The sequence below is a fragment of the Vulpes vulpes genome, chromosome 14 (genome assembly GCF_048418805.1).
Source record: "Vulpes vulpes isolate BD-2025 chromosome 14, VulVul3, whole genome shotgun sequence".
NCBI classification, from domain to species: domain Eukaryota; kingdom Metazoa; phylum Chordata; class Mammalia; order Carnivora; family Canidae; genus Vulpes; species Vulpes vulpes.
In genome coordinates, this window is record NC_132793.1 from 35,940,124 (window position 1) to 35,957,214 (window position 17,091).

Consider the following 17,091-nt stretch of genomic DNA (forward strand, 5'->3'; position numbering starts at 1 on the left):
TCTTTTATGATGAAGAGGCCCACAACGATTCCTACTAGCAGCAGTATTCAACATTTACTGAAGATTCCAGCTCAAACAATAAGTCAAGGAAGAAAAATACAGGTGAAAAATTGGAAATAAAGAATAAAAGTGTCATGAAAAGTCTAAGGGAAATATAGCGGCTAATTATTAGAATTAATAAGAGGGTTTAATAGGTTTTTCAGCTGCAGATCAAAGTACAAAAGTCAATTGCAAAAGCAGATGATTTGAAAATGAAATTTTTAGGAAGTAATATGTATGATGGCAACAATAAAAAGTAGGAAATACCTCAAAATAAACTTAATGAAGTACACAAGAACATTATGAAGAAAAAATTTAAAGCTTATTGAAAGAGATTTTTAAAAGTCCTTAAAAATAGTTGGGAGGTCTGCCATGTCAAATGTATAGAGGTCCTATTTGTCTCCAAATTGATCTATAAAATCAGGGCTTTTCTAATCAAACTCCCAAAAGAATTTTCTCATGCAACTTGATAAGCTATATGAAAGCATAAAGGAGCAGGAATAACTCCAAGTGTTCCAGAAGGCTAGAAACAGTGTTGAGGGTCAGGAAAAGAATTTGCCCTACTGGATATTAAGGTTTATTGTAAATAAAGCTTAGGTAGTTAATACAGTGCATACTGACTGATAAGCCAACGGAGTAGAGTAACTCTGAAAGAGAGGCCTGTATATGGCAGAGCTGCCACTGCAAACCAGCAGAGCCATGTTCTATTGAATATTAAATCATGAAAGAGCAGGAGTGGATTTCTCAGTGATGCCACACCTAAAGTCAATGTATGTAGCATTGAGTTTTTTTAAAAAGTAAAATCAGGTTATAAAGCAGCATTTGTCATGTGATTCCATTTTTGTTAAAAAAGAGAGAGAGAAAAAAAAAAAAGAGAGAGAGAGAGAGAGACAATATCTATGTATTTATGTTATCTTGAGAAAAGACCTGGAGGACACCAAAAGTCAAGGTGACAAGTAATTGTTTCTGAGTAGTCACATTATTGGCAATTTAACGTTTTCCTTAATACCTTTTTGCTTTTGTCTAGTTTTTTTGTTTTGTTTTGTTTTTAACACATTGACTATATATCACTTTAAATTAGAAAAAAAAAATTTTCATTTGGAGTTTTTTCTTCCCTTAGCTATTCTTATTTGATTAGTCTTCTAGATTAATTTTAGAATTGTTTTTGACAACTTCCAAACTGCCTCCTACCCCCATACACACACACAAATAACGTTTCATTGTGATTTTGATTGGAATTGTCTGGTACGCAATAGACACTCAGTACATGTTTGTTAAGTAAATAAATATGGGAACAATTGGCATCTTTATAACAGTTAGCCCTTCCAACCCAGAATATGGTATGTTACTCAGGCTTTTCAAGTCCTTTTTCAATAAATGTAAGTTTTGTGATTTTTTAAAATACAGATCTCACGTTCACATGATTAATGATTTCTAAAATTGTACAGTTTTTTCATTTTACCCCACATCGAGTCAGACTGTTAGCTGTGTATCTTTAGTGTCAGGACTTAGAAGTGTCAGAATGATTTAAGGTAGATAAACATGTCCTGTGTAGTGAGGTTAAGGACCTGGGTTTATTTAGCTTAGAGTAAATGACTAGGTTGAAACTGGCTACCTATCTCCAAGCATTTGGTAGCAGCCAGCCTTCTTTCAGCTCTGCCAAAAACAGAACACAAGAAAATGAACTTCAGCTATAGCTCAAGGAATTTAGATTATAGATTGCAGACTGGCAGTGCAAAGCTGAAGCTGCCCTCAGAAACACTGTCTTTGGACTGCATGGTATATTTTAATTTATTAGTAATTTAAAATTTGGGAGATTTCACATAAAAACTTGGATATACAGTTTTTCTGGAACGCCCAAAATCTGGTACCCTAGTGCCCTAATTCCCTGTGGCTGCTGAGGCTGGAGTTCAGTAGCTTCTGTCCCCTGTAAACCAGGCATGTGTTTTCACCATTTTTTCACAGCTCAAACCCAACCCTTTTCATGTTACTGTCCTGCCCCTTAATGCATTTAAATTTGCAACCTCAATTCAAATGATAAAGGAAAAATTAAGTTGCACATGGTGAAGTGTAGCATCTTCTCATTTGGAATTTTGGTGCTGTTTTTAAAATATGATTTAAGTATGATCCTGGCTAACAAGCAGGAGTGAATTGGATGAGTCTTCAAGGATGTTTCATGTCCTGTGATTCGGCGATCCTGTTAGAATAGTCCAGTGGTTCCCAAACTCTTTTTCTCATTGCACATGGTTGTAGAATTGTAGGGTTGGAATAGACCCCCTGCAAGACAGGGAGGCCACAGAGGATATGCTTCATCTGGAGTTCGTCCTACGCACAGGAAGTGTGAAAGTTGTTGCAGAGGGGCCAGCTTGAACAGCCAGCAATTCAAACAACTGGCTACCTCATTACAAAGCTTTATTAAAAAATCTGTTTCTTTTATGCATAGTTATTTAAAGGTGAGGGAAGGGTTTTGTAGGGAACGTTGATTTTTATAAGTACCCAGTTCTGTCATCCCCATCATTATGCATGGTCTGGCAGAGTTACGGTTATGGAAACCATTGTTTTGAATATCATTTCATCTGTGCTTACACATTATCTAAACATGGTTTTCATACCTAATTTTAAGGACATATTTTCATAAACCAAAAAGTGGGAAAGCAGTATAGGAAAGAAATCTGAAGCGATAATTTCTCGATTTGTTTTATTCTAATTTTTGTCTGCCCGAGCAGCTTTCTCGTTCAGTGGTAACATGCTCAGATGGATCCCATGGATAGTAAAATTAATAGCACATGTGGCCAGTGGTATTGCATACAAAGTCAATGAAGTGACAGGTAAAAAATTTTTTTCTAAGTAAATTTGGCCTTAAGTAATAATTTTTTTCATAGGTCTTTTTTTTTTTTTTCGTGGAACTAACTAGTTTGCCCCATTTGTTTTGGCATCAAATAGACATAGCTTTATTGTGACTCAGAGTCCAGTACTGTCCTTATTTAAGAACGTGAAATGTTCTCTCAAGGGATCCTTTTGGAGTCTCTAAATGTCTTGGTTTATAAGTGAAATTTTTAGCCTAGAACCAAATATTCCACTTACCCACCCAAATTGTTTCCCACTTGTGGTCTTAAACTAGGATCCTGTGTGTGTGTGTGTGTGTGTGTGTGTGTGTGTGTTCTTAAACTTAGGGTAGGACTTTTGTTTTTTGGTTCCCACAGAACAACTCCTGTCCTCAACCTCATCCATCACCAGCAATGGTGAAGATCACATTAAGCCTATAATACGTTTCAAAGATCCCCATCAGGGCTTTTCTCACGTCTCCATCTTGTTATTATACCTAACCTCTCTGTATGTTCTGAATGTTTCATTCAGAAAGCATCACACTTGTGACTTCTCTACCCATGGCCATCTGATAAGGACAGGTGTAACTTTCCAAATGGACAGTTACAATGAGTTGTAACTTCATTTTTCCTGAACAGAATAGCTTTAAAATACACATGTTCTTTATTTTTAAAATGCTTTCTATGTTCCTGGTCTAGTCTAGCATAAAAGACATTGTCAGTACTTGGTAGCTGTCAACCCCTTCCTTCCTACCCTCTTATTAAATTTCACCAAGTCTTCAGATAGAGAATGAGAGCTGACTCATGATCTCAGACTGAAAACAGTCACAAGTCTGAACTGGTAGAAAATTTGGAGCTGCTTCCAGGTCAGCATATAGTCATCTGATTGCCGCCAAGTACCCTTTCTTCAAACAAGTAGGAAACCACTATCCCACCTGCTTTTACCATTGCTAAAAATTTGTTTACAAATTTAAGATCTCATTTCTTTGAAATTATCTTTAGGACTACATCTTCAAGTCATCTGTGTTCCAGACTTTGAATTATAATTACAGCATTAGTTTGAACCTGCTGTTTCCCGCAGCATTTAAAGAAGCTATCAAAATTAACAAAGGGCTGGCAATATAAAAGAGCATACAAGTTGAAAATTTGTATTTAGGCAACTGAGATTTCATTTTTAAAGTTCGAATCCTGAATAGGAGTCACTCTAGAAGGCAACTAGCCTGATCTCTGTAATAAGTCAGAGTTATAAATAAAAGAAAGAAAGGGAGAAATTATTTGAGATTACCAGAAATGTAAGAGACCTAACCAGATGCAAAATGTGATCTTTGGTTAGCTTCTAATTCAAGAGGAAAATCACTGATACACATTTTGAGGGTATTTTGGGAGATTTGAATATGGGCTGGTTATTTGATGAAGCAATAATGTCATACTCAGTTGTGATCACAGTATTTCGGTGATATAGGAGAATGTCTTGTCACATATGAATCTGTGCTCACGTATTTAGGAGTGAAGGGTCATGATGTCTAATATACTTTGAAATGGTTTACCAAATAGGTATATGAAATATGATAAGGTATTAACCATTATGGAGTCTAGCTGGGGTTTTAGGTGTTCATGGCACTATTTTTCTACTTTTCTGGATGTTTGACATCTTTCATGATTGTGAGTGATGATAACAATAACGAATAAGTCATCTTATGGAGAGAAGTATTGTGGGACAAAGTAGGTCTTTCTGCTTTGAGGCTGCCTTGAGGTTTGGGAGGTTTGGCTGGAGGAGAGCCATGCAGCATTGGGTGGAGCCAGGTATGAAGCAGTGCTTACCTGTCATTCAGTCCTGATGGCTCAGCAGGCCACTCAGAGGCATTTTCCCAGGCTCCACGTGCTCTCAGAATAGCTGTGGGAGAGGGCTTTGCATTGTGATGCACTGTACCACAGACTTCTCTTGGCAGCCTCAGGGAAGTTCACATCACCTTGGCTATGAGTCCCCTGGAAAACAAGTGAAGCTGTATAGTTTTACAGTAAAAACTCCACATTGGATATTTGTTCTCAGTGTCTTGGGACTATGAAATATAACAACCCAAATACACGACCACTCCCTTAAAAAGTATTACTCAATGGAGCACGATACTACTTAAAACTAATGTACTGCTCTACTAAACCAGGATGAGATCTGTTCAACCCATATTTGATTTTTGTTGTTGTTTTTCCTTCTATTTATAAAGTCTCTGAATCTCTATTAAAGCCATTTTGGAGCAGTTTATTTAGACAAAATATGGAGTAAAATAGCAGAACTCAGGTTTGTCCTTAAAACACAGGCCACTCTTTCGTAAATATTGCTGAGTCCCTTCCCTCCACCCCCACCCCTTTTTATCTTAGAGACTTAAACTCTTTAGTGATGACCAGGTGAGCCAGAAGAATGTGAATATGGTAACAAATCATCATTTGGGAGATCTATACAAAGGTAGAACAGCAGCTCTTTACAAACTACAGAATGCCAGAGGCATAGACTGGAGACTTTTGGGGACTGTTCCGAGGTCAGGGGGACGGGAGATGGACTCTTGCTGGTACTGGACATCAAGTGACATTAAGCAGCACAGAAATATAAATTATTTCTAGAAATATGCCTACTTGAAGACTCCCGGTAGAAAGATGATTCCACAACAAAACTGTTGCCCTCCTAACCCCAGTCTCTTCCTGGGTCTAAAGACAATATTCTCAGATACCCAGCAAGGAAACAGGCGTATTTAAATGTGATTTACAAGTGCCTCAGGATCTTGGAATGCTATTGTCAGGTAGTTTTCAAGTGAAGAGATGCTCACTTTATTATTTCCGTTTTGTCCCCTACTCCAATTCTGTGCATTTACAACACCAGTTGTTAAGCTTGGAGCGTAGGCCAGGAGAAGGGAATAGAAAAGGCCGCCTGGATTCTTTGCCAAGTTGCTATTTAGTTTTAGAGAATAGTGAAACTTTGCTTTAGCTCTGGCTAAGTACAAAATCTCAGTGGCCTGCTGAACTCTGTGAGGAAGTTAATTACATTAAAGAGCAAAGATAAGCCTGTAGTCTTTATCACTGCCTGTTATCTATGGATAAATGAAATACATCTCTGTAGCATTTCAAGTCCATATATTTCAGTGGCAGTGATTTTCTCTGTTTATATATCAAAATTAGTTTGCCATAAGAACTGACACAGTATCTTTTGTGTTTAATCCCTTTTCAAGTTCTCTTTAAACAATAAACTTTCCTATGGCTGGTGGAATTTAGATTAAGCAGGTGCAAATCTTTTTTACATGTTAAATTTGCCATTTCTCTTGAAGATGCCATGGTGGGGTGGGGGTGGGGCTGGAGAATTGGTTTTCCATTAAAATCATGACAGGTGGCCAGTTTAGGAATGATTCTCTTTAGCATAATCCTATCCTGGGGGTGGGAAGCATAGGGAAACTGGTTCAGTGAACTCAATTCTAGTAAGTTTAATAATCACTTAGTTACTATTTTCTTTATACTGCTTTCTTTTTCTGTTGGGGACGGTGTTATATTCAGACTGTTGTTTAGCCTACCAAGTAAGAGTTAGTTATCACTCAGGGTATGTCCAGATACCGTGTTTTCTGAATTCAGATTTCGGGGTCAACCTCAGATTTAGACCCCTTCCTAATAATATTTTATTGCTGGAGATTTTGTACAGGGAGAAGATTTTGAGAATCTGAGTCTTACCTAGAGCTGTAAGTATTAAGTATGATTCACTGCTACCAAAGGCAGAATGACTTAGATACTGGATTTTGTTATTGTTATTCACACCTTTGGAAGACTGGCATTATAAATCATTACTTTGAAAGTCACTGTAAAATTTTCCTGTATTGGTGAATTCCAAATTGTTAAGGACTCCTTTCTTTACAACCTCGACCCCTCTTAAGCAGTAGGACAAATAAACAGATGTGGAAGTCAGTTCCACTCTCTCAGTGACCTAAGGAATAAAGGATTTGTTTTAAAGCACTCAGAATAATGCCAGTGGTATGCATATTTTGTTTGACATTTTACACAGAAAAAAAAGGCATATGACATGACCAAAATGCAATCCATTCCAAATGTGTTAGAAAAAATATATTTCATATCTATAAATCTAGAGATTATGCTGTCATAGATGTCACTGTTATTTCACAATCCCCCTGACTAAGGTAGCTGTGCTGTCAAAGCTGTAGCTTGTGCAGATAGACGTCAGATCTATAGTCCCTGATTGATGTTCTGGATCTTTCTACAGGAGTGTCAGAAGGATACCGAATGTAAAAGTGGGAACTTTTTTTCTTTTTTTTTTTTCTTTTTTTATAAAAGTCATTTCAGAACAATTAAAATCTGAGACTACCTCTGATAACTCCTGGCCCTTCCAATTTCATGGACATAATACTATCTCTGAGGTTGTCTTATAGCCTGGAGATACCCTATTTGGGAGGACATTTTTACGTAATCTTTTCAGGAAGGTCTTCAAAAGAGTAGTTTATACTTGGAGGTGGGCTGGAAGGGAAGGAAGAAAAGAGTGAGGGAGGAAGGAAAAGGAGGAGAGAAGAAGGAACCATGCTGCACTTTTAGTGAAATTCTCTTGCTATCCCATGAGATGAATGGTGATGTCTCCATTTTCAGTTGGAATGTATTTCTTTGTACCAGGCTTCTTTAACTTAATATTTTATTTCTGAGACTTTTTTCTAATATGGCCTGGAGTTGTAGTTTATTTGTTTTTAGGAGCAATGTAGTATTTCACTGACTATGCCCCTTTCCCTCTAAATGTAAGTTTCAGATATACATCTTTATAATTTGATGTCTATATACGTTACGAAGTGATCACCACAGGTCTAGTTATCATCCATCACCATCCAGATAACTCTCTTCACCCTTTCTTGCCCCCTCACCCCCACCCCCTGTAACCACTAGTCTGTTATTTTTGTTTTATTTTGTTTGTTCATTTGGTTGCTTCTTTAGATTCCACATACGAGTGAAATCATACGGTATTTGCCTTTCTCTGCCTTATTTCATTTAGTCTAACACCTTCAAAGTCCATCTGTGTTATCACAAATGGCAAGATTTCATTCTTTTTTTATGTTTGAGTAATAGTCCATTGTATAAATGTGCCACATCCTCTTTATCCATTATTCATCTATTAATGGACACCTAGGTTGTTTCCATACCTTGGCTACTATAAGTAATGCTGCAGTAAACATAGGTGTGCATATATCTTTTTGAATTAGTGTTTTCATGTTCTTTGGGTAAATACTACAGAGTGGAATATCGGGATCGTATGGTAGTTCTGTTTTTAATGTTTTGAGGCCACTAGGTTCTCCATAGTGGGTACACCGATTTACACTCTCATCAACACTTGTTATTTGTCTTTTTTAAATAACTGTTCTAACAGATGTTATGTATTTCTCATTGTAGTTTTGATTTGCATTTGCCTATTAAATAGTCATGTTGAGGGATCCCTGGGTGGCGCAGCGGTTTGGCACCTGCCTTTGGCCCAGGGCGCGATCCTGGAGACCCGGGATCGAATCCCACGTCGGGCTCCCGGTGCATGGAGCCTGCTTCTCCCTCTGCCTATGTCTCTGCTTCTCTCTCTCTCACTGTGTGCCTATCATAAATAAATAAAAATTTAAAAAATAAAAATAAAAATAAAAATAAATAAATAGTCATGTTGAGCATCTTTTCATGTGCCTATTAGCCATCTTTACATCTTCTTTGGAGAAATGATTATGCAAATCTTCTGCCTCTCCTCCTTTTTTTTAGAGAGGGCATTGGGGATAGTAGGGGCAGAGGGAGAGGGAGACAGAGAATCTTAAGTAGGCTCCATGCCCATTGTGGAGCCCGACTCAGGGCTCAGTCTCATAACCCTGAGATCCTGACCTGAGCCAAAATTGAGAGTTGGACACTAAAATGACTGAACCACCAGAGAGAGGTGCCTCTCACTGATCATTTTTAAATCAGATTGTTTGTTTTGTTGTTATCGTTGAGTTAAATGAATTTTATATGTATTTTGGATATTAACCCCTTATTGGACATATAGTTTGCAAAACAAAACAAACTTCTCTTATTAGTGGGTTGCTTGTTCATTTTTTTTGATGGTTCTTTTGCTGGGTAGAAGCTTTTATGTTTGATATAGTCCAGTTTGTTTACTTTCACTTTTGTTTCCCTTCTCATTAGAGTCAGATCCAGAAAGATGTTGCTAAGACAATGTCAAAGAATTTAACACTTCTGTTTTCTTCTAAGGAATTTTATGGTTTCAAGTCTTATATTCAAATTTTTAATGCATTTCGAGTTAATTTTTGTGTATAATAGAAAACAGAGGTCTAGTTTTATTCTTTCACATGTGACTATCCTGTTTTCCCAACATCATTATCGAAGAGACTATCCTTTCTCCCTTGTATGTTCTTGGCTCCTCTGTCATAGATTAACTATCCACATATGTGTGGGTTTATTTCTGGGCTTTCTATTCTGTTTCATTGATCTGTGTGTCTGTCTTTGTACCAATACCATAATGTTTTGATTTACTACACTTTGCAGCATAGTTTGAAATCAGGAAGTATAATACTTCCAGCTTTGTTATTCTTTCTCAAATTTGCTTGGGTTTTTCAGGATCTTTTGTGGTTCCATACAAATTTTAGACTTATTTTATCTAGTTCTGTGAAGTATGCCACAGGAATTTTGACAGGTATTGCATTGAATCTGTGGATTGTGTTGGGTAGTATAGACATTTCAGCAATATTAATTCTTCCAGTCTGAGCACAGAATATGTTTCCAGTTATTTGTGTTGTCTTTAGTGTCTTTCATCAGTGTCCAGGTCATTCACCTCCTTGGTTAAATTTATTAATAGATATTTTATTCTTTTGCTGATGCAATTGTAAATGGGATTGTTTTCTAAACTTCCATTTCTAATGTTTTATCATTAGTGTATAGAAGTACTACAGATTTCTGTGTATTGGTTTGTATCCTGCGACTTGACTGAATTCACTTATTCTAACAGGTTTTATTGGTGGATTCTTTAGAGTTTTCTATATACATAGTATTATGTCATCTGTTGTAAGTAGTGACAGTTTTACCTCTTTTCTGATATGGCCATCTTCTATTTCTCTTTATTGCCTAATTGCTATGGCTAGGACTTCTGATACTACTTTTGAATGAAAGTGATGAGAGTGGGCATCCTTGTCTTGTTCTTGATCTTAGGGCTTTCACCTTTTCACCACTAAGCATGATGTTAGCTGTAGGGTTGTCATATATGGCCTTTATTATATTGAAATATATTTCCTTCATACTCACTTTGTTGAGATTTTTTATCATAAACAGATGTTGAATTTTGTCACATTTTTTCCCTGCACCTTTTGAGATGATCATGTGATTTTTATCTTTCATTTTGTTAATGTGATGTGCAGTGTTGATTGATTTGCAGATGTTGGACCATCCTGGCATCACTGGAATAAATTACACCATGGTTTATGATTCTTTTAATGTATTTTTGGATTTGTTTTGCTAATATGTGTGGATTTTGGATCTATGTTCATCAAGTATATTGGCTTTTAATTTTTTTTTTCTTTTTTGTGGTGCCCTTGTCTGGTTTTGGTATCAGCGTAATGTTGGCCTTGTAAAATGTGTTTCAAAGCTTTCCCTCCTCTTCAATTTTTGGAAAAGTTTGAAAAGGATAGGTGTTACATCTTCCTTGAATGTTTGGTAGGATTCTTCATTCTCAGTGAAACCGTCTGGTCCTGGACTTTTGTTGTTGGGAGGTTTTTGATTACTGTCTCAGTCTACTTATTGGTCTATTTGGATTTTGTATTTCTTCATTATTCAATCTTGGAAGATTGTAACTTTCTTGGAATTTATTCATTTCTTCTAGGTTGTCCATTTTTTTGGTATATCATTTTTCATAGTAGTCTCTTATAATGCTTTCTATTTCTTTGGTATTGGTTGTAACTTATCTTTTTATTTTATTTGAATTATCTCTCTCTCTCTCTCTCTCTCTCTCTCTCTCTCAGTTTAGCTAAACGTTTGTCAAATTTGTTTATTTTTTCAAAGAGCTAGCTCTTCACTTTATTGATTTTTTTCTACTGACTTTTTATTCTCTATTTCTCTTCTGGTCATTATTTCCTTCCATTAGTTTTCAGCTTTTCTTGTTCTTCTTTCCTGATTCCTTTAGGTGTAAAGTTAGATTATTTGAGATTTTTCTTATTTCTTGAGGTAGGCTTCAAGAAATATTGAGTATTGCTATGAACTTCCCTCATAGAACTCCTTTTGCTGCATCCCATATATTTTGGTAAGTGCTATTTTTATTTTTATTTATCTGGATGTTTTTTTATTTCTCCTTTGTTTTCTTCAGTGGCCCATCAGTTGTTCAGTAGCATGTTGTTTAATTCCATATTTTTATGTTTTTCCTGTTTTCTTCTAATTAATTCCTAGTTTCATACCATTGTGCTTGGAAGAGATGCTTAATATGATTTCGATTTTCTTGAAATTATTGAGACTTGTTTTGTGGCCCAACCTGTGATCCAACCTAGAGTACATTCCGTGTGTACTTGGAAAAAAATATGTATTCTGCTTTTGGATAGAATACCTTGTATATATCTATTAAATCTGTCTGGTCTAATGTGTTGTTTAAAGCCAATGTTTCTATATTGATTTGTTGTTGCTGTCTGGATGATCTACCCATTGGTGAAAGTGGGGTGTTATACTCTCCTAGTATTACTGTATTGCTTTTAATTTCTTCTTTTAGATCTGTTAATATTTGCTTTATATGTTTTGGTGCTCCCCTATCTGGTGCATGTATATTTATAAATGTTTTATTTTCATGAAGGATTGACTGCTTTATGTAATGCTCTTTTTTTTTTGTAATAGTCTTGTTTTAAAGTTTATATTGTTTGATACGAATATAGCTATTCAGCATTCTTTTCATTTCCATTGGCATGGAATATCTTTTTCTATCCTATCCCTCCACTTTCAGTCTGTGTGTTCTTATTCCTGAAGTGAATGTCTTACAGGCAGCATGTAGATGGGTCTTGTTTTTTTATCCATTTAGCACTCTGTGTCTTTTGACTGGCAATTTCAGACTATTTATGTTTAAAATAATCGTACATAAGCATATACTTATTGCAATTTTGCTCATTGTTTTCTTGTTTTTGTAGTTCCTTTCTGTTCCTTTCTTCTCTTTCTCTCTTCCTTTGTAGTTTGATGGATTTATTTAGGATTATGTTTGCTTCCTTTCACATTTTATTTCATATATTTACTATATATATATATTGCCTTGTGGTTACCATGAGGTTCACATAAAATATCATATGTAAATAGTTTGTTTTAGGTTGACAGCAACTTAATGTTAAATACAGTCTAAAGCTTTACCTTATTACCCTCTGACATATTTTATATTTTTTTGATGACACATTTTCCATCTTTCTATTTTTTTTTCCATCTTTCTATTTTATGCTGCTCTTAACTAATTATTGTAATTTGAGGGAATTTTACTACCTTTTTCTTTTAACTTTCATACTTGCTTTACAAGCACTTGTCCACTACCTTTGTTATAGATTTTCCTTTTCCAGTAAGATTTTTACTCATTCATATATAAATATGAAACCATATGAGAATATATAATATACATTAATTATGAATGTGTATAATATGTAAAATATTAATTATAACCAAATAAATTTTTTTTGGTTATAATAGTGCCATTTCTTTTTGGCTTAAAGAAGCCCTGTTAGCATTTCTTGTAGGGCTAGTTTCATGGTGATGAATCCTTTACCTTTTGTTTATATGGAAAGCTCTTAATCACTCCTTCAATTTGTAATGATAGCCTTGCTGGGTAGAGAATTCTTGGTTTGAATTCATTGTACAAAGTAACTGAGTCACTTCAGGGACTGGAAACCATTCTAGCCAGGTGTTCTGGCCAGGCTAGAAGAGCTCAGATTGTAATGTTTACCTCTTTCTCTCAAGTGAGTCCCTCTCTTGATTCTTTTTTATTTCATATGCTAAATAATTATTGAACACATACTATGTAATAAGCACTGGGGAGGCCTATGGAATTTAGTGGCAAACAAGCTTATGGTCTAATGATGCCCTCTTTCACTTTATAGGGTATGGCTTTCAAATCACAGCCTATTTCCTCAAGAGAGGGATACGCCTTCACTGTTTCAGGGGCTCACAGAGTGCTGGTAAGAAACTGATTTCTTGAGTTGTCAGGCATTTTGATTATTAACTTGCTCTAGAGAAGGAATGAAAATTAAAGAATGAAGATTCCAACTTGCTTCATTGCCTTTGTGAAATTAAAGTGCTAATTAAGAATATTTCTAAACGTTTGTGATTTTTTTTCAATTTTCACTGCCTGAGAACTGTGAGTGGAGCCACATTATGCTTCACTCTCCTGCTGCATCTCAGCACTTTCATTGAGCTTCCAGAATGATTTGACAGGCAGTTAAACTATGAATCACTTCATCTTTGTCTGTGCACACCAAGTCCCTGGGATATAGAACAAGTGTGTACACGAGAAAATGCTTTCCCAGCCCAGAGCTGTCAGAGCCTTTCTTAGGTGTGTGACAAGGCCAGCTTCCCTCCTCATTTCCCCAAGTCAAGATGTCCACTTGGGAAATGATGTCAAACACATCCAGCCAACAACAACAAAGTCAGATGCTAATGACAATTCTCCAAGCTGATCTGAACATTGGAAAGAAAATCTAACTGAACTTCCTTGGATGATTTTAATATATAAGATATGAAACAGGGACTTTGAAAATAAACTATATGGAGATTTGCTCTTGGAATCGTAACAATTATCTTCACTTTTTAAACTGTTAAGTGCCACTCAAATATTTTACTCTCCTAATGGAGCTTTCCACTTTATTCAATTCTCTTAGTAAAATAAGCCAGTTAACTTTCTGCTATTAAAATGAAGCCTAGCTACCCTGTATGGTAGAGATTGCTATTATCTAAATCTTTACTTTATTTAAATATTAAAATGATAAAATTCTCAGTTGTGATCTAAGCAAAGAAAAGTTGTACAGAAGTTTCTCTCTGTGTATACAATACCTGGCCCCCAAATGTTCAAAATTCATCATTCTAGCATTCTTATTTTTCAGAGAAAGAAATGGAAGGACAAATCAGAGGAATTATTGGATAGAAATGATCATTTTGAATTTGAATTCTGATCTACTGAGGTGTATTTCAATGTTATAATTTTGGACAGGGGATAAATAATGAATTCTGTGGCTCAGTTCCTCCTTCCTGAAAGTGAGAAGCAGACTACTTACCACTTACCCCATTAAGAAATTTTAAGAATGGAGTGCCTGGGTGGCTCAGTCAGTTAAGTGTCTGCCCTCAGCTCAGGTCATGATCCTGGGGTCTTGGGATCAGGCTCCCTGCTCACTGGGGAGTCTGCTGCTCCCTCTGCTTGTACACACACTCTCTTTTTCTGTGTCAAATAAATAATCTTTTACAAAAGAATTAATAAATAAATATTAATGACTTTGGGGTTTTTTTGAGGGAGGGTAGGTTTTTTTTGTTTTGGTTTTATTTTTGGCTTTTCAGTATCCACCCCTAGTCTCGTAGCCAGATAGAACATCCATGAGAGGTCAAAGTTTCAACACACTCAGGCTTTTTGAAATGGAGATTTCTACATGAAGAGGACTACAAGGGTAAGACCAGATTGACAGGTTAGGCCCCACACAGGGAGGGCTTTGAAGTTTGCAGGTCATGTGGTAGCTACTGAGGAGCCAGGATGGGGTTTTGAGCAGGATAAGTGGAGCTGGTTTTTTTTTTAGTACTGTTAACCTACTTGCACTGAGTAGGATGAATCAGAATAGGGAGGAGTGATCACAAAGGACAAACACATCAGTAGTCTAAAGGAGAGATAAAGACTTGGCTATTACTAGAACATCAACTCATTAGGCCTTTGGTATAATTTAACTTAGCCAGGTGGTACAGTGTTAACTGTGTTTAAGTTGTGTGCTTGCATAATCAACACCTTCATGCTGTATCAGGCTAAGAGGAGTTCTGCCTCTGTCTGTTCCTCACATTGTCATCCATTGTTAGAAATGAACAATGTATGCAAAAGGATTCACTTATCTGATTCATACTATCCCTCTTTGAAAATATTGGTCACATCTAAGAGAAGTTTTCTCTTTTAGAAAAATGGCTTTGTGTTGTAAGTATGATACATGTGTATTATAAAAATATTAGAGGAATACAATCAAATATAAAGAAGGGAGAAGGTCCTCACCTCCCACTCAGAATATACACTGCTAGCATCAAGTAAACATCACTCCAGAGATAGATGGAGGCTGCATAAGTACATGTGGATGGATAGGCAGGCAGGTTAGAGAGGAGGAAAGATAAAGGTGGCATTTACCATTTTATTTACCATTTTCCTGTATAAATTCTCTTTTTCATTGAGTGTTGGGGCGTCCAGTTCTGTGATTCTTTTCAGCCTTCCCCACCCATAAGTCAGTGGCTTTGCTTTAAGAAGTTGTAATGATAGTTTAGTGTGACTGTGGTGTAATTCTATCATCTTAACTATCACATATTTTACCGTTTCCTTATAATTATTCCTATTAATGACCTGCTGTTTTCATAGCCTAATTCAGATTGGGAATTTGCCCTCTACTTTAGGGGACCGATCTAAGACCAGTTGACCAAAGAGATGATAAGTAAACGAATTAATTAGTAAGAACATTGATGGGTTTTCAGATCTTATTTCCTATTCTTCCTTTTCCTGTATAAATCTGCACACTCATTAGAGAACATTGATCCTATTTCCCAAATGTGAGTTCTGGTCAGAAAGCAGCAAACTGATACAGTGGGAGGGCTGCAAGGGCCCTGCCTGGGGGTTTCATGGGATAGAACATAATGGTCCAGGGGCTCAGGTGGACCAATTTGCAACCTCCTGGGTGCTCCCCAGAGCTACAGCTGTGCTCGCCCCGCCCTGCTGATGGCAAACACTGAAAGGCAAGGAGAAGAGACATATGTTGTATACATACATGCTTATAACTATAACTGAAAAAATCTGGTACCAAGCATTTCTGTTTTCATAGATTTTTGATGCCTTTAGTAACTTGATTTTCTTCATTTTGTGCAGAGCTCCGTGTATTTCCCGACAGATTTGTGGTCTGTGTAAGTCAGCTTTCATGCAGTCGTGATCTTTTGTCAAGTCAGAATGAAGAATTGGTATGTACAAAAATATTCTACAAATAAATCTGCTTAAGTGACAACTTATTATATATAAAAAAAAAGGTATTGTCTTCAGTTATTTATCATTCAGCTATCCAGCATTCAGTGCATGTTTTAAGGGACCAAAAATGTTCCAGCTATTGCATGATGATATTAACTGATGTGTTTTGGTTTGTTTGTTTTTGTTTGTTTTCTGAAGACCCCTTGAAAATTTAGTTTGATCAGCCATGTCTTTTCTACTTCAAATTTATTTATTTATTTATTTATTTATTTATTTATTTATTTATTTAGATTTTATTTATTCATTTGAGACACAGAGAGAGCATGAGCAGGGTGAGTGCAGAGGGAGAAGCAGACTCCCCACTCAGCCGGGGAGCCTGATGTGGGGTTTGATTTCCTGGGCCCCAAGATCATGACCTGAGCCCAAAGAAGACAGTTAGCCATCTGAGCCATCCAGGCACCCCTCTACGTCAGTTTTAAATGAGAAAGCAACATATCACAAAAACTGTGTTGGTACTTATAATAATATTCAAATGAGATAAAGTAAAGTCTTTCAGTGAAATGAAGCAAAATCCACATGTTTCCACTGGAAGCTTTCATTGGGGTCAGTGGCTTTTGAATTTTATTCCATGGTGAATCACATTTTCATGAGAATCAGTACTTTTCCCCAGTGTGTTGTTTCTTTGCTGATAGAGCTTTTCTGTATCTTTTCTCAGGCTTGGTCTAAGCTTCTTTAGGTCCTGTTTCATTTGTGTTTCATTGATGTTCTCTGTGCAGATAAGCAGATGCAGAAAACTCACCTGTAATGTAGCTTGCAGCTTTGTCTTGTAAGCTTAACATATACACTTGAGAGCGTCTACTTGGCGTGCATGTGTGTGTGTGTATGTGTATGTGTGTTTGTGTATCTTGCTGCAGCCACAATCCGATCTATCAGAACTTACCTCTGTGCAGACTTTTTTTCCCCCATAATTTTGGATATATTACTTGAACTTTAACAAAGAGAAAAAAAAATCACACAGATGTGAAACCAGGACATGAAGTGTGATAT

The 17,091-nt window shown here is 36.3% G+C and overlaps 1 protein-coding gene across 1 annotated transcript in view; it reads left to right on the forward strand.

Moving 5' to 3' along the window:
• SLX4IP (SLX4 interacting protein) overlaps nt 1-17,091 on the forward strand; it is a 175,590-nt gene that overhangs the window by 139,342 nt on the left and 19,157 nt on the right. The window contains 2 exon segments of the mRNA XM_026012280.2: nt 12,959-13,036; nt 15,952-16,040. Of these exon segments, the coding sequence (XP_025868065.1) occupies nt 12,959-13,036; nt 15,952-16,040 (167 nt within the window).